The sequence below is a fragment of the Rhinoderma darwinii genome, chromosome 5 (genome assembly GCF_050947455.1).
Source record: "Rhinoderma darwinii isolate aRhiDar2 chromosome 5, aRhiDar2.hap1, whole genome shotgun sequence".
In the NCBI taxonomy this organism is placed as follows: domain Eukaryota; kingdom Metazoa; phylum Chordata; class Amphibia; order Anura; family Rhinodermatidae; genus Rhinoderma; species Rhinoderma darwinii.
The window spans coordinates 239749782-239768720 of NC_134691.1; the positions used below are offsets into that span (position 1 = coordinate 239749782).

At 40.1% G+C, this 18939-nt stretch overlaps 1 protein-coding gene across 2 annotated transcripts in view; it reads right to left on the bottom strand.

Annotated features, from left to right (window-relative positions):
• ADCY1 (adenylate cyclase 1) overlaps positions 1–18939 on the bottom strand; it is a 763759-nt gene that overhangs the window by 387885 nt on the left and 356935 nt on the right. The window contains exon 6 of one of the 2 annotated variants that reach the window (XM_075827012.1): positions 17416–17445. The exons of the other annotated variant lie outside the window; for it this stretch is intronic. Coding sequence (XP_075683127.1) covers positions 17416–17445 — 30 coding nt within the window. The remainder of the gene's footprint in view (positions 1–17415; positions 17446–18939) is intronic. 2 annotated transcript variants of the gene reach the window in all.

The window sequence follows — 18939 nt, forward strand, 5'->3', positions numbered from 1 at the left end:
TAATTGACGCAGCGTTCAAGCGCCTGCACATGCCGGTACGGCTGAATTTACGGGGATGTTTTCAGGCTGAAACATCCCCGTAATTTCAGCCGTTACGGACCCCCGCCGTGTGAACATACCCTTACATAGGTACTATTACACTAAGACTTTCATTGACTGTTTGGCCAGCTGCCACTCCGCTATGGCGAAGCAGCCTAGAGGGTCCACATACCCCAGAATCCTAACAGGGATTTTTATTTATTAAACTCTTATTTAACTTTTGTTTTTAGACTAGGGGATTTCAGTATGCAATCATTTGATCGCTTTTATAAATACACTGCAATACTTCTGTATTGCAGTGTATTGTGCCTGTCAGTGTAAAATTGACAGGAATTTGTTAGGCCATGCCTCTTAACTAAAGGAAGAAATGGGGCTCCCGCTGCAATAAAAACCATTGGCATCCCGCAATTGCATCGTGGGTGTGCCGATGTTCTAAGAGTGGGAGTCCCCTTCCTCTAAAACCACTTAGATGCGGCACTCACTATCTAAGGGGTTAAACAGGCAGGATTGATGCTGATTTCAATCCCACTCGCTAGAGCAGGTGCCCAGCTGTATTTAGACCGCCCACACCTGCTCTAGCCGGCACGGGACACCCATGCAGGGCTTATGTTACAGCACAGCCTTTTCACGGTGCTGTGACATAAGTACCATTAATGGCTGCCGTGAAAAGGCGTATTAGCTGTCATTTAGGGATTAATTCAGCACAAACATCATAAAATAATGCCGATGTGGACTTTGCCTATAATATGTATAGACATAGTTTCTCATATGCTTCAAATACTTTTCAGCAGGTCAGAAGTAATCTGTGCTATCTGTTAATCATTCTTTCACATATTTTACAAGTGACTCTTCAATTATAAATAGTAGGTCTACTTTAACACAGATTGTTTAAATCTCATCCATACTGCTCCATGAGTAATTGTTTCACCCATAGCGCCTTACATTCGTGTGCAAATACATAGAAGCATCAGCGTACAGTGAAGGAAATAAGTATTTGATCCCTTGCTGATTTTGTAAGTTTGCCCAATGTCAAAGACATGAACAGTCTAGAATTTTTAGGCTAGGTTAATTTTACCAGTGAGAGATAGATTATGTAAAAAAAAAATAAAAAAATCACATAGTCAAAATTATATATATTTATTTGCATTGTGCACAGAGAAATAAGTATTTGATCCCTTTGGCAAACAAGACTTAATACTTGGTGGCAAAACCCTTGTTGGCAAGCATAGCAGTCAGACATTTTTAGTAGTTGATGATGAGGTTTGCACACATGTTAGATGGAATTTTGGCCCACTCCTCTTTGCAGATCATCTGTAAATCATTAAGATTTCGAGGCTGTCGCTTGGCAACTCGGATCTTCAGCTCCCTCCATAAGTTTTCGATGGGATTAAGGTCTGGAGACTGGCTAGGCCACTCCATGACCTTAATGTGCTTCTTTTTGAGCCACTCCTTTGTTGACTTGGCTGTATGTTTTGGGTAATTGTCGTGCTGGAAGACCCAGCCACGAGCCATTTTTAATGTCCTGGTGGAGGGAAGGAGGTTGTCACTCAGGATTTGATGGTACATGGCTCCATCCATTCTCCCATTGATGCGGTGAAGTAGTCCTGTGCCCTTAGCAGAGAAAAACCCCCAAAACATAATGTTTCCACCTCCATGCTTGACATCGGGGACGGTGTTCTTTGGGTCATAGGCAGCATTTCTCTTCCTCCAAACACGGCGAGTTGAGTTAATGCCAAAGAGCTAAATTTTAGTCTCATCTGACCACAGCACCTTCTCCCAATCACTCTCAGAATCATCCAGATGTTAATTTGCAAACTTCAGACGGGCAGGGGGACCTTGCGGGCACTGCAGGATTTTAATCCATTACGGCGTAATGTGTTACCAATGGTTTTCTTGGTGACTGTGGTCCCAGCTGCCTTGAGATCATTAACAAGTTCCCTCCGTGTAGTTTTCGGCTAAGCTCTCACCTTCCTCAGGATCAAGGATACCCCACGAGGTGAGATTTTGCATGGAGCCCCAGATCGATGTCGATTGACAGTCATTTTGTATGTCTTCCATTTTCTTACTATTGCACCAACAGTTGTCTCCTTCTCACCCAGCATCTTACTTATGGTTTTGTAGCCCATTCCAGCCTTGTGCAGGTCTATGATCTTGTCCCTGATATCCTTAGAAAGCTCTTTGGTCTTGCCCATGTTGTAGAGGTTAGAGTCAGACTGATTAATTGAGTCTGTGGACAGGAGTCTTTTATACAGGTGACCATGTAAGACAGCTGTCTTTAATGCAGGCACCAAGTTGATTTGGAGCGTGTAACTGGTCTGGAGGAGGCTGAACTCTTAATGGTTGGTAGGGGATCAAATACTTATTTATCTGTGCACAATGCAAATAAATATAATTTTGACTATGTGATTTTCTTTTTTTTTTTTATATATAATCTATCTCTCACTGGTACAATTAGCCTAGCCTAAAAATTCTAGACTGTTCATGTCTTTGACAGTGGGCAAACTTACAAAATCAGCAAAGGATCAAATACTTATTTCCTCCACTGTATATAGGAGGATATTTTATGAACATCATTTCTTCGTAACCAACCATTCACATGCACCGGTTTTGTGGTGTTTTTCTGCCAATATTTAGAACATTGTTTAAGCCTATTGATCTAGGGGAATGTAAAAAAAAAACAAACAATGAGACTTTTGCGTCGGAGGCTCTGGCAAAATGACGGACACAGTGGCAAAATCCTAACGGAACCCATTAAAGTCAATAGGTTCTATCGGGCACTGCTGGTTTCCATCATGCGACGGATCTGACGGCTTAAGTTTTTTTGTAGTTCTGCCCCTATGAATGAGTAAAACAACTAAAAGCCCTGTTCCAGATATGAACAGAGCCTAAGACATGAGCCAATTAGGCCTAAAAATGAATAATTTCCCTCGTGATCCCAAGTGGCGATAGACTAGATCATCATTCAAACAAGAATTCTAGACATTGACATAGAAGCTGAGACTTTTTTCTTCTAGGCAATTATCTAAGCCTTTTTTAAAGCCATCTACTGTCCCTGCTGTGACCAGCCCATGCGGTAGACTATTCAGGAGATATGGGAGGGATCCTCCAGCTCACCTGACACTTGGCATGTGTGTCGTGGACATCGCACGGAATCTCGTGTCGGCACACGATGGATGAGGACAGGCAAGGCAGAGGGTTGAATCCAGCGATGTAGAGGATAAAATGGAAACTTTCCAAGTTTACTAAGTATCAAAGTTAAAACAGGGTCCAGAGGGAGGAATCCTGGTGTGCAGGTAGGAGAGTGTCTCGGTCCAGTCTTGGGGCCTACGCGTTTCAGACGTTGTGCACGTCCTTAATCATGGCTATTTGGTGTTTAGAAACTGGGGCTCTGTTTTTATGTGTGTGAGTTCCGGTTTTGCCAGCTGACATGTTTAATTGCGTTTCACACTGGGGTGAGTCACTGAAACGCACGCTATTGAGGTTTGTGTATCCAGCCAGGGGTTACTACGTAGTGAACAGTGTTCTAGAGGAGTAATCATGAGGGAGGGGAAAGAAACCTACAAAACGAGGACAAGAGTGTATTTGTCTGGTGACTTGAAGGTTTTGCTCACGTCAGTGTTTAGGAAATTTCATCTGGTATATTACGTGATGTCTGGATTTTTGTTTGCGTTCCAGATTTCATGTATGGTGCTGGACCGCAAGGCAGACCAATCAGAAGCAAGGGTACCTGACCGGCCTCCAGCAGTCAGCTGGCGCTCCGGTCTGATGAAACGTAAGATAAATATATATACGCCGTGGTTTCTAGCGAGAGATGTATGCTGAATTCTGATCGATATAGGAAGGGACATGTTTTAATTAAGTTAGGACTCGGCTGCAATGCACTATATGAGTACGATAAATGACATATGACCCTGTAGGGCAGTATCGATTGGGGCTGTGTTGTGGTCTCGTGGAACTATTGACGTAAGCTTTTGTTTAATTTACAAGTTGTGATGCTAAGTCTGGAAGGCTAACTGCACTATAAATGACTTTAAGGTTTTACTTGCGTCACTATTGAGAAAAATGTCATCTGGTGTATTGCGTAATATCTGATTTTTGTTTGCGTTCCAGGTTTCATGTATAGTGCTGGACCGCAGGGCAGACCAATCAGAAGCAAGGGCACTTGACAGGCCTCCAGCGGTCAGCTGGTGCTCCGGTCCGATGTGATGCAAGGTAAATATAAATATAAATTCCATGATTTCTAGCAAGAAACTTATGTTGGTTATTGATCGATGGAAGAAAGGACATGTGTTGGTTAGGTTTGAACTCTACTAGAATGCACTATATGAGTGCTGAAAAATGACGTGTGGCCCTATGTGGCAGTATCGATTGAGGCTATATTATGGTCTCATGAGGCTATTGACGTTGGTATTTGATTTGCAGGTTTCAAGGCTAAGTCTGAAAGACTAACTACAATGGACATGCCACCCTGATCACTTAGATGGCGGCTGGGATGCTCCGACGTGCGCTGTGGGTGAGTAGAAATCTTTTGCGTGTCTATTGAGGAAGAGATTTGGCATGATCATTCATGGCATTGGAATTATTATTCTTGTTTAGGTTTGTAACGTTTAATATTGTGGCCAATGTCTGGATATATAATCTTCTATTCGTCTAAATACGTGGCCTATAGCGGAACTATACTTGTGTTGATGATTTGACATGATCTTGCGATGAGATTCATGTTGGAGGAAGGGCCCTCAGTTTACTATGCGTTGGAGCGAGAATTTGGGAGTGCAGGGAATGCGGGAAAAATGAGGAGAATTAAAAGATAGAGGAAAAAGTGGCTAAAAAAAGTCTCAAATATTGTGTGAATTGCTGTACAAAAAGCACATGTTATGTCAGCAAAAAATATTATGTTGTTGACTTGGGTATGCGGATGGAGAAAGTACATATTTTGGGACAATCGATTCTGGCATGGCTACAACTATATGAGAACACGGTATGCGAAGGATGTAATGACTTGGATTAGTACTGGAACATGAGTTCTTTCTTGAGATTGAGTCCCAGTGGGAACCTTGTTTTTAATCTATATATCCAAAAGGCCTCTCGCAGGTGAGTTTTGTGTTTCAGATCTCCTCCTCGTTTAGGAAGATTAATTTTTTCTATGGCAAAGCAACGAAAAGTTTTGATTGTACGGTTATGGTAGTGTATGAAATGTTTGGAGGCACTTGAAATATTTGTGATGTTTGGATTTCTTATGTAGCTGAGGTGTTCGAGGATCCTAATTTTTAGTTTCCGGTTTGTGCAGCCTATGTATTTTAATAAGCATTCAGTACATTCGATGACATAAATGACCGACTCAGTATTACAGTTGATGTAATTTTGGATGGTGTATGTGTCTGACTGCGTGGAGTCACAGAAAGTTTTCGTGGGATATGCATATTGGCATACCTTACAGGGATGCTGTCCACATTTGTAGAACCCTTTGGTTTCCAGCCAGGTAGATTTGGTCTCGTGTGATGTGAATGCGGATGGTGAGAGGATGCTGCCTATTGATGGAGCTTTTCTCGCTATTACTTTGCATCCTTCCTTGAGGATAGACCGCAGGTCGCTGTCCTCCATGAGGATAGGTAGATACCTATTGACTAGGTGTTTTATTTCCTGAAACTGGTTGCTTTGCTGTAAGACCAGTATCGGCTGATTGGAATCCAGCTTGCATGGTTGGTGGTGTTCTAAAAGTTGGGCTCTTGGTTTTTTGGTAATGATGTCGCGAGCCCTGGATAGGGACCATAGTGGATAACCTCTATTGATAAATCTTGTTGTGATTTGTTCTTGCTCTATGTTGAATTGATTCGCTGAGGTGCAGTTTCTTTTTGCACGGTGGAGTTCTCCTACTGGGATGGCTTTAATTGTGTGTTTGGAGTGGTTGCTCTTGGCATGCAAGATGGAGTTAGCGGAGGTAGGTTTCCGATGTGTTTGGGTTGATATGATTTGACCTGTTTTTCCCTCTAATTCCAAGTCTAGAAAGACTATAGACATTTTGTCGTAGTTGTAGGTGAACTTGAGATTGTAGGGATTATGGTTGAGATAATCAATGAAGTTTGGGATGAGATCGATGGAACCTTTCCATATTAACAGGAGGTCATCGATGTATCTTCCGTACCACTCGATGTCTTTGCCATGTATGTTGTTGCTGGAGAAAATGTATGTTTCCTCCCACCAGGCCATTACCAAGTTTGCAATTGATGGGGAGAATTTGGCTCCCATAGAGACGCCTTTCAGTTGGAGAAAGTATTTGCCATCAAATTGGAAGAAATTGTGCTTCATTAAGAACATCAGTACATTTAGGATATAGATTTGAACATTTTTTTCATAGGTACTGTGTATCTGAAGATGGCTTTCTAAAGCAGTGTAGGCTACATGGTGGGGGATGGATGTGTAAAGCGAAACAACATCACAGGTTAGCCAGGTATAATCATCATTCCAAACTTTGTCTTTCAGGGAGGTGAGGACATTTTTTGTGTCCTTTAAAAAACCTGGAGTTCGCTGAGCCAGGGGTTGTAGAAGGGTGTCGAGCCATTCTGATAGTTTTTCTAGTATCGAGCCAATCCCTGAGACTATGGGTCTCATGGGTGGAGGGTTAATTTGCTTGTGAGTTTTGGGTAGAGCATGAATTATGGGAGTGATAGGTTGTTCGACATACAAGTAATTAAATTGTTTCTGATTGATGAACCCCCCTTGGAGACCCTCATTCAGTAAGCTTTTCATTAGGAAATTAATTTTGACTGTAGGATTTGTGTCAAGTTTTTTATAGGTATTCTCATCAGAAAGCATGTCTAATATTGATTTTTGGTAATCTGATCTGTTCATGATAGCAATTCCTCCGCCTTTGTCTGCCATTTTTATCGTTAGTTCTTTATTGTCCTTCAAGGACTTTATTGCTTTCTTTAAACGAGTAGGCATGTTGGGTTCTACATGGTTGGTTTTGAGTCTATCAGCTATGGTCTGTAGTTCTTGTTCAATGATAAGTTGGAATCGATCCATGGATTCTGTTCGTGAGTTCACGGGATAAAATTTAGAGTTAGACGTGGTGAAGTTGGAGGCCATCGTGACTGTTTGCTCCGGAATTTCTTTCTGTAGACTTTCCAAACATGCTAGGGTTCTATGTTCTTGAAAGGAAAAATTGGATATGAGTTGTTGTTTGTTTTCTTGGAAATTTACAGTAGGATGGCTTGGAAATGCTGTAGTGGTATTAGGATCTTCTGTTGTGGTGGAGTCTACATTGAGAAAATATTTTTTGACGGTCAAGTTGCGAATGAATTTGTTTATATCTAGTAGTGTATTAAACAAATTGAAGTTATTGTTAGGGGCGAAGTTGAGGCCCAATGTAAGGACTTCTTCTTGTTCAGTCGTGAGGGGACAAGATCAGAGATTCGTTATATTGGAGTTTAGTGGTGTTGAAATTTTCGGGATCGGAGGTGACGGGTTTGTTCTTGATAGGGCCAATTTGTGCTTCCTCCCGCCCCTCCTTCCTCGTTTTTTGATGATTGTGTATTGTCTTCTTGTCTGTGATAAAGACGGGGATATGATCCCCCATTGTCTTCTTCTGAGAAGCCTTCTGCAGAGTCGGGTTCCGTGGAGCTGAAGCTTACTCTACTGGGGATGTCTCTATATCTTTTGTATTGTTGATTGCGTTTCTTCAAGATGGGTCTGGGTCTAGTGAAGTTGCGTTCTTTTCTATTCCAATTGTATACTTCGTTGTTCATGTAATCTCTTGTGTCTCGTTGAAATTTAGATTTTTTTGTTTCTGCTATAGAGAGGTCTAGCTTATCAATGTAAGAAGACATGCGAGCATCAAGTTGTGAATAGGAAGGTGAATTTGAAAGGGCATCCAAATCCTTTTTGATTTCTGCTATTTTTATTTCCAGTTCTGTTAGTTTTTGTTCTTCTTGTCTTGTAATTAGATTCATTAACTTGATTGAACAGTCAGATAGGGTTTGGTTCCATTCTTTCTGAAAGTCCTCAGAGTATATAAAGGAAGGCATTTTTCTAAGGCGTAGACCCCTTGGGATCATGTCATTTGAGACATAATTTTTCAGGGTGGTAAGGTCCCACCACAATTTTGCCTTTTGTGCCAAATGTTTTTCCAAGTTGTGGAATAAGTCTTCCAGATCAGGGTTTCTTTCAAAGGTTTTTCCGATGTTGCCAAAAACCTTTGCGGCCAGTTCAGATCTGGTTAACTGAGCTTCGTTAGACATATTGTATTAAGGCTCGAGAACAGTAAATAGTTGTAGTGTTGTATATCTAGTTGCCTATGTACAATAGGTGTTTTCTCCAAATGCTTGGAAGGTAGAACGTTGAGTTTTGTTTAAAAACAAATAGAAGGAAATTATAGCCAGCATATGACAATTGTAAATCTTGAGATATATAAATAATTGATTCCCTGTAGACTTATTAGGATGACAGACTTGTATGAAAAAACTCCTTCTGCTGCACAATTGTTCAAAGCGAGATAATTATACACAAACGTGAATAGTAAATTCTTGTATTGTCCACAATGGGACATATGTGTTGAGAGGGTGAGCACGAGAGGAAGAAGCCGAGCAGATAACACAGGAGATATGGGAGGGATCCTCCAGCTCACCTGACACTTGGCATGTGTGTCGTGGACATCGAACGGAATCTCGTGTCGGCACACGATGGATGAGGACAGGCAAGGCAGAGGGTTGAATCCAGCGATGTAGAGGATAAAATGGAAACTTTCCAAGTTTACTAAGTATCAAAGTTAAAACAGGGTCCAGAGGGAGGAATCCTGGTGTGCAGGTAGGAGAGTGTCTCGGTCCAGTCTTGGGGCCTACGCGTTTCAGACGTTGTGCACGGTAGACTATTCCATAGATTCACAGTTCTCACAGTAAAGAAGGCTTGTTGCCTCTGTAGATTGAACCTTTTTTTCTTCAGATGGAGGGAGTGCCCCATTGTTTTTTGAGGGGGTTTTACATGGGGGTTTATATTTTGTGTATGTGCCATTCATATATTTATATAAGTTAATCATGTCCCCTCTTAGTCGTGTCTTTTCAAGGCTAAATCGGTTTAATTATTTTATTCTTTCCTCATAACTTAGATTCTCCATGCCCCTTATTAGCTTTGTTGCTCTTCTGTGTACCTTTTTACTACACTAGAACATCCTTTCTATGAACTGGAGCCCAGAACTGAACTGCATATTTTAGATGAGGCCGCACTAATGCTTTGTAAAGTGGTAACACTATGTCTAATTCTAAATCCCTGAGGAATCATGTTCCAAAGCATTTTTACTTTATATGCTGCTTTGGACAAGGGTGCTTCTAACCATCTTTGCTGTTTGAGGTGAAAAGTGAAATGACAACTCCCCTCCCAAAAATGGAGGGTAAGAATTGCAGGGATAGACTGTTTATTTGCAAACTGATTCCCCCTGTAGCTAGCAAAAGGGGACTCTGCTCATGGATGGTGCACCCCTGGTTTTAGGTCCCCTCCATCTGCATTACCCTACTTCCATGTTTTTCACTTTTCAATCCTTCCCATTTATGGTTGTGATATGGTAACTTTGTGAGCAAACACAAGGTGACACTAAGAGACAAGACAAAAAGTGTTTGTCTATGCTACAGTCAGTTTAGTAGCTACAAAGAAGAACATTATTTTTATACTGCTAGTCACCACAGCTTCAAAAACTGGACCTTACCATTATATCTATTTACTTATTTATTAGGGAGTCCTTCAGACTCTCTAAGAAACATTTCTTTTTAGATGTGTGTTTGCTGGACAGTTCCCATAATAAGTTCTGCCACTGCCTAATACAAGGCTCATATGTCAAATGTGAACCATGCAGGATCTATTTTGGAGACCAGTATAAGAATCTGTACATTTGCAGAAACAATGGTGGCCATGAGTGCTTCCAAAATTGGGAACCAGTAAATAAATGTATATGTATTTTTATACTTTAGTTTAGAAGATAGTAGAGGGGAGGACTGACTGGAGAGATTTTGCCTCCCTATCAGAGTTACATAGTTACAAAGTTGAAATCAAACACAGGTCCATCAAGTCCCAACTATAATCCTATGAATCCAGGGGAAGGCACAAAATGCCATATATTAGTTGGAAAAAATCCTTTCTTACTCTAAATAATTTCCTGGGTAAACAACCCATCCCCAGCAACCTAGAACATCTGATGTTGTAATATTATAACTTTCAAGACTGACACACAGATCCTTCTTGAACTTCATCAAAGAATCAACCATCACAACATCCTGTGGCAGAGTGTTCCATAGTCTCACTGCTCTCACAGTAAAGAATCCCTGTATGTGATAATGGTGAAACCATAATGGTGAAACGTAGAGGATGCCCCCTTGTCATGGTTGGTGGCCTAGATGTAAAAAGATCATTAGAAACATATTTCTACTGTCCATTGATCGATTTACAGTATACATAGTAATTACATGGTCCCTAAGCCATCTTTTTTTTTTTTTTTTTTTTAAACTGAATAACCTCAAGTTTTCTAATCTTTCTTAGTAATGAAACCGACCAATACTCGAAATGACCTTGGTCACCCTCCTCTGAACCCTCTCCTGGTCAGCTATGTCCTTGCACTGAATAACCTTAAATTTTTTCTTTAACCCCTTAAGGACGCAGCCTAGTTTTGGCCTTAAGGCTCAGAGCCCATTTTTCAAATCTGACATATTTCACTTTATGTGGTAATAACGTCGGAATGCTTAAACCTACCCAAGCGATTCTGAGATTGTTTTCTTGTGACACATTGGGCTTCATGTTCGTGGTAAAATTTGGTCGATATATTCAGTTTTTATTGGTGCAAAATTTCAAAATTTAGAGAAAATTTTGAAAAAAATCGAATTTTTCAGAATTTAAATGCATCTGCTTGTAAAACAGACGGTTATACCACCCAAAATAGTTACTAGTTCACATTTCCCATATGTCTACTTTAGATTGGCATCGTTTTTTGAACGTTCTTTTATTTTTCTTGGACGTTACAAGGCTTAGAACATAAACAGCAATTTCTCATATTTTGAAGAAAATTTCAAAAGCCTTTTTTTATGGTACCTCTTGAGTTCTGAAGTGGCTTTGTGGGGCCTATGTATTAGAAACCCTGATAAAACACCCCATTTTAAAAACTAGACCCCTCAAAGTATTCAAAACAGCATTTAGAACGTTTTTTAACCCTTCAGGCATTTCACAGGAATTAAAGCAAAGTGGAGGTGAAATTTGCAAATTTCATTTTTCTTGCTGAATTTCAATTTTATTAATTTTTTTTTCTGTAACACAGAAGGTTTTACCAGAGAAACACTACTAAATATGTATTGTCCAGATTCTGCAGTTTTTAGAAATGTCCCACATGTGGCCCTACTGCGCTCGTGGACTAAAACACAAGCCCTAGAAGCAAAGAAGCACCTAGTGCATTTTGAGTCCTCTTTTTTATTAGAATATATTTTAGGCAGCATGCCAGGTTTGAAGAGGTGTTGAGGTTCCAAAACAGTAGAAATCCCCCAATAGTGACCCCATTTTGGAAACTACACCCCTCAAGGAATTCATTTATGGTTGTTGATACCATTTTGACCGCACAGTTTTTTCACAGCACGTATTTGAATTGGGCTGTGAAATGAAAAAAAAGTCATTTTTTCCAATAAGATGTCATTTGTGATCAAAATTTCTTATTTTCACAGGGAACAAAATACCCCATTTTGTTGCCTAATTTGTCCTTAGTGTGGCAATATCCCATTTGTGGTGATAAACTGCCGTTTGGGCCCATGGGAGGGCTCAGAAGGAAAGGAGCGCTATATGTTTGTTGGAGTCCAGATTTTGCTGGATTGGTTTTCGGGTGCCATGTCGCATTTGCAGAGCCTCAGGGGTATCAAAGCAATGGAAACCCACCAAAAGTGACCCCATTTTGGAAACTACACCCCTCAAGGAATTCATTTATGGTTGTTGTTAGCATTTTGACCACACAGTTTTTTCACAGCACCTATTTCAATTGGGCTGTGACATTAAAAAAATGAAATTTTTTCCAATAAGATGTCATTTTTTATCAAAATTTCTTATTTTCACAGGGAACAAAATACTTAATTTTGTTGCCCAATTTCTCCAGAGTGCAGCAATACCCCATTTGTGGCAATAAACTGCCGTTTGGGCCCATGGGAGGCCTCAGAAGGGAAGGAGCGCTGTGTGTTCTTTGGAGTCCAGATTTTGCTGGATTGGTTTTCGGGTGCCATGTCGCATTTGCAGAGCCCCAGAGGTATCAAAGCAATAGAAACCAACCACAAATGACCCAATTTTGGAACTACATCCCTCAAAGAATTCATTTATGGGTGTTGTGACCATTTTGACCTCATAGTTTTTTCACAGAACTTATTTGAATTGGGCTGGGAATTAAAACAAAATTATTTTTTTCAAATAATATGTAGTTTTGGCTGAAAATGTCTTCTTTTCACAAGAAACAAAATACCCCATTCTGTTGCGCAATTTGTTCTGAGTGCCGCAATACCCCATTTGCTGTGACAAACTGCCGTTCGGGCCCATGGGAGGGCTCAGAAGGAAAGGACCACCATTTGGCCTACTGGGGATTTTCTAGTGCGAAGTCATGTATGCAGAAGCCCCTGAGGTACCAGTACAGTTGAAACCCGCAAGAAGTGACCCCGTTTTAAAAACTTCACCCTTAAGGCATTCATCTAGAGGTGTAGTGAGCATTTTGACCGGAGACCTACACCCCATAAACTGTAATGTGAGTTCTCCCGGGTATGGCAATACCCTACATGTGGCTGTTATCAGCTGCCTGGGCACACAGCAGGGCTCAGAGGGGAAAGACGAGGGGGGATAAGCTGTGCGGAGTGCATCAGGGTAAATAAAATTGGGGTAAATTATAAACCAAGGGATGTATGATAAATTTTAAAACACTCTTTCATACAGAGCTCTGGTTATTCGGGACACGTGTCACATTGATATATTGTGTCATCCCTTATCGCCCTCTTATAGCAGACTTTGCACCTCTTTTGACTTTTTCCCTTCTTGCCAGTTTGGGGAACTTCTCCTGGAAAGTGTTGCCGCCCTGGTACGATGCGTGTGGCCCCGCTTCCAGAAGTACTGGGTGCCCCCCCTTCTTGGTCCCTAAAGATTAGGTTCTTGATAATCACCTCTTGAAATTCCAGGAAAGTTCCCGTCTGGCCTGCACATCGACGTAGCATGTATGCATTGTACAAGGCCATCTGTATCATGTGCATGGCCAGCTTCTTATACCACACCGCATGGCGCAGTAGGGCTTCAGGATTTGATCTTACAAGTCCATCCCTCCCATGTACCTATTGTAGTCCAGGATGCAGTCTGGTTTGGGGGTGGCCTTTCCTTCATATATCCTAAACCTGTAGGTATACCCTGATGCACTCTCGCAGCTTATACATCTTCACGCCATACCTTGCCCTCTTACCCGGCAGGTACTCGCGGAATTGAACCCTCCCTTTAAAATGTACCGGGGACTCATCAATAGAAATACACTTCTTGGGGTGTATGCTTGGGAAAACTGGGCACTGGAACGGTCTAATAGGGGTCTCCGTTTATACAAACGGTCAAAACTGGGGTCATCTCGGGGTGGGCACGGCTCATTATCAGTATAATGTAAGAAGCGAAGTATTGCCTCATTTATTTATTTGTTTAGGTTCCAGCTCAGTTCTGAAGTTGCTTTGAAAGGCCCATATATTAGAAACCCCTATCAAATACCCCATTTTAGAAACTAGACCCCTCAAAGTATTCACAACAGCATTTAGAAAGTTTATGAACCCTTTAGGTGTTTCATAGAAATTTAGAGCAAAGTAGAGGTGAAATTTACATTTTTTTTGTTGTCAGAAAATCCTCTTTATACCATTTTTTTTATAACACAAAAGGATTTATCAGAGAAACGCAACTTAATACGTATTACCCAGATTCTGCAGTTTTGAGAAATATCCCACATGTGGCCCTAGTGCGGTAATGGACTGAAGCACTGGCCTCAGAAGCAAAGGAGCACCTAGTGGATTTTGAGGCCTCTTTTTTATTAGGCACCATGTCCGGTTTGAAGAGGTCTTGTGGTGCCAAAACATTATGAACCCCCAAAAGTGACCCCATTTTGGAAACTAGACTCCTTGAGGAATCCATTGTAGTTTTCTTGCATGCGGCTTTTTGATCAGTTTTTATTCTATTTTTAGGTGGCGTGGTGACTAAGAAACAGCAATTCTACTATTGTTTTTTTATTCTTTTTTTTTTACAGCGTTCACCGTGCGCTATAAATGACATATTCACTTTATTCTGCAGGGTGATACGATTACGGCGATACCATATGTTTATAGTTTTTTTTTATGTCTTATGGCGTTTGCACAATAAAATTTGTTTTGTAAACAATCATTCACTTTTTGTGTTACCTTATTCTAAGAGCCAGAACTTTTTTATTTTTCAATCAATAAAGCCGTGCGAGGACTTATTTTTTGCGTAACAAACTGTAGTTTCGATCAGTACCATTTTTCGGTACATGCGACTTTTTTATCTCTTTTTATTCCATTTTTTGGGAGGTGAAGTGACCAAACAATTGTGATTGTGGTACGGTTTATTATTATTTTCTTTTACGGCGTTCACCGTGCGGGATAAATAACGAATTATTTTGTAGGTCAGGCCGTTACGGACGCGGCAATATAGTTTATTTGTTTGTTTATATATTTTTATTAATAATAAATGACTGATAAGGGAAAAAGGGGGATTTTTACTTTTAATACTTTTAAAACTTTTATTTTCTAAACTTTTTTTTACTTTATTACTTTGTCCCACTAGGGGACTTGAGGGCAGGAGGCCCTGATCGCAATTCTAATACACTGCACTACATGCGTAGTGAAGTGTATTAGAACTGTCAGCTACTCACTGACAGCAAGCATAGTGGGTCCTGACGTTGTCAGGACCCACTAGGCTTCCGTCTATGGCATAGCCGGTCGCCATTATTTGGTGTCTGGTTGCCATAGTCACCATCGCCGGCCGCTATCGCGTAGCAGGCCGGCGATGGCAGCTTAACCCCTAAAAAGCCGCAATCTCTATAGAACGCGGCTTTTAAGGGGTTAATCAGCGGGGACACAGCGATCGGTCCCCGCTGTAGGAGCTGTGACAGCTGCTGTACGAGACAGCAGCTGTCACATCTCCTGTATGTGTCGGGACGACGGCCGAAACGGCCGTTACTCCCGAGACGTACTATTAGGTCATGGAGCGCGAACGATACAGCTGCCATGACCTAATAGTACGTCCAGAAGCGGGAAGGGGTTAAAGGCTATATAAACCTTTGAAACACAATTTTATTTATTTTTTTAACACAAAGGTGTATCAGTGTGTTTGGTGCAACTGTACAAATACTTTTTATTCCAAATTTGTTTTACCCTACGGTTACCTTTACGGGTTCCGTCGTCAACTGTAAACTATCACATCTAAGTTCATAACTTAGATGTGATAGTTTACAGGTGGCTCCTGTGTGTCAGAGACAGGACCTGCTGTGACTGAACCCATCAGGTCCGTGGGACTGACTGATTTTAGTAAATAGCGCTAGAAAAAGGTGCTCTGTATAGAGAATACAGAGCAGCTGTATCTAAAAAATGAAAACAAAGTTTTAATAAAAAGTATTTGAAAAGTTGCACCAAACACACTGATACACCTTTTTATAAAAAAATAAAATAAAAAAATATATACCTTTCAAAGGTTTACATAGCCTTTAACCTACTACAGAATGAATGACTCTGGGACAAATCATTCCTATCCTTCTGGTTAATATTTTCTCCTCTCATAGTACACAATATAATTAAAGTGTAGCTAAACATTTGACAAACTTCTGACGTCATAGTGACATGTCAGAAGTTTATATTTGTGGGGGTCCGAGCACTGAGACCCCCACTAATCGCTAGAACGAAGCAGCTGAAGCGCTTGTGAGTGCTAAGCTGCTTCGGGTCTGTTCGGCTTTTTCCGGAAAGCCAATGTATCGGAGTACGGGTTCATAGACTTTGTATTGAGTCCGTACACCGATACATTTATTTCCGGAAATAGCCGAACAGACACGAAGCGGCTGAGACCTAACACGAGCGCTTCAGCTGCGACTATTATAATAAAGAATGCTCTACATATACGTTTATGAATAAAAACCATGGTTTATATCAGGGATGAAGGGAATATTTATAACATGTCTGTTTGTCTCCATCTGTGAATTATTACTATAGAATTGCTTTGTAGCTCGATAATCTCCACGTATTTGTTTCTGTATACACTTTTTTAAGGCCCTTTCATGTACATGAAAAATGTGAAAACTTTCTTTTAAACGACTTACTTCTTATGAGGGCTATCATCCACCTGAAGTTACAGGTTTTAAGCTCACACATATATATACACACATAACTGCCAGTAGTCAAGTCAATGAGGATGTAAACATTGATGTGTATGGTGAACCACAGAATGTCCCTATAACAATGAACTTGACAGAAGTCAGAACATGAACTTTTGTCATAAGATATTAAAATGACAGAAGCTGCAGATTTCAAGTCTGTGACAAACACGATAACACTGATGCAAAGCTATGGTATTAAAAATTAATTTTGCATCTTTCATGCACACTAAAAGATCTTTTATAAATGACTGGCAGGACTCCTACATTAATAAAATAAGTTAATTTAATTAAAAATAAATAAATAAAGCAAATGGCTTGAAGACAAACCGTTTTAGCACACAGTAACAGAGATGAAAATAGTTATAGGAACACTCCAGGCATACCACAGTGTTATGTCTAGTGCAGTGCCTGAGGGGATTGGGCAATAGACAGGGGTTCAAAGAACAGCAAAAAAGGTATTCCCTCAGGCCCTGCGTTTAACATGAACACAGTGGATCAGTTTGAACAGAGGGTTCCTTTAGATTTTTCAAAGTAAGCAAGTGAACTATACATTTTTTAACAAAGATTGTTTAAAATATACAATTTTGTTGCTGAATTGCAAACCTCCGTACATTGAATTAAATGGGAGATTGCACAGCAAAACACTAACAATATCCATAACTGACATTTTTCCATCCACTGCAATTAATATTTCAATTTAGAAAGAACAGAATCATAATGGTAAAATTTAACTTAATCACATAAGGTACAGTCATGTTTAAAAATATAAAAAAATGTGTCAGTGTATGGAAAAAAAAATAATTTGTATAGACATGCATAATCTATAACTAAGAACTCTGGTTGACAACTAAAAAGACTAAAAAGACTGTATGACAATAAACAGCGACAGAATTATACTACATGCCACACATAAATTCTAAGCAGGACTACCACACACTATGACAGACATGGAACTTAATGAAACAATGGATTAAGGTACTGACACATTCAGGTCCAAAACGCGAGGCTTGAATCTGGATCAGGACACAAGTAGACATAAAAAAGAAAATTAGTATTTAAGTATGATATCACAGAAGATGGTCAGCTTCTATGTTACAAAACAAGACAAAAAGAAACAGTTGGTGGCAAACATTAATATAACAACGTCTGAGACAGAAACCTGTTAATTTTGGAAGGCAACCAAAAGTTTCTATGTAACCAGCAATTTTGCAAACAATTAAATTATAGTGTTATCCTGAAACAAGTAATTTACTTACTCTCATGTATAATTACATAGGGGTTATCTACATGCAGCAACTGCAATTACAAAAAATCCGCCCCCCCCCCCCAAAAAAAAAAAACACAAAGGAAAATCATGCATGTTTCCCCATTAGTATGTATGTTTTTTGCTTTTTGTTTTTTAACCCCTTCCCTCTTTGGCCACTTTTGACCTTCCTGACAGAGCCTCATTTTTCAAATCTGACATGTTTCACTTTGTGTGGTAATAACTTCGGAAAGTTTTTACCTATCCAAGCGATTATCAGATTGATTTTTTCGTGACACACTGGACTTTATGTTACTGACAAAATTTGTTCGATACATTCAATATTTAATTGTGAAAAACACCAAAATTTTGTGACATTTTTTAATGTATCTGCTTGTAAGACAGGCAGTTGTAGCACACACAATTGTTGCTAATTAACATCCCCCATATGTCTACTTTAGATTGGCATCGTTTTTTGAACATCCTTTTCTGTTTCTAGGACGTAACAAAGCTTAAAACTTTAGCAGCAATTTCTCCAATTTTCAAGAAAATTTCAAAAGGCTATTTTTACAGGGGCCAGTTCAGTTGTGAAGTAGCTTTTAGGGCCATATATATAAGAAACCCCCAATAAGTCACCCCATTTATTTATTTTTTAAATTCTGTTTTTATTTGTTTATCACAAGTTTGCACCAGAAACATACAACATATCCCAACTCGATGATATACAATTGTAACATGTGAGCACAGAGAAAAAAAAACAAAAAACAAAAAAGGCAGGGCCAATGGTGACCTCTAGCAGCCTAAAAGTGCAATTAAGCTGCTATAACAGAGATCACACATATGGAAGGTTAGAAATATAAGACCATGAAGAAGAATACGAGGGGAAGGAAAGAATCAGAAAGGGGAAGGGAAGAGGGAGAAGGAAGATGGGTATTAGGGGGATGTGTCCTCAGCGTCCATCCCATAAGCGTATGTCTCATAAGAAAGCGATATACACCGAAGAATTCTTAAAGCTTACCCAGGTTGACAAAGAGCACATAAACTTATCGAGTGTCCCGTAAGGAAGCCGTGAGCTCCTGCATACGTTTTACTTCTTGGATCTTCTGAAACCAAAGGCGCATTGAGGGTGGCTCAACCTGTTTCCACATAGCCGGAATGCAAGGATGAACTGTTTTGATCAGATGTTGCACTATTGACTTCTTGTATGTGAAGATCGGGATGACACACAGATGAAGCAGGAAGAAGCCGGGGATCTGGGCAGTGT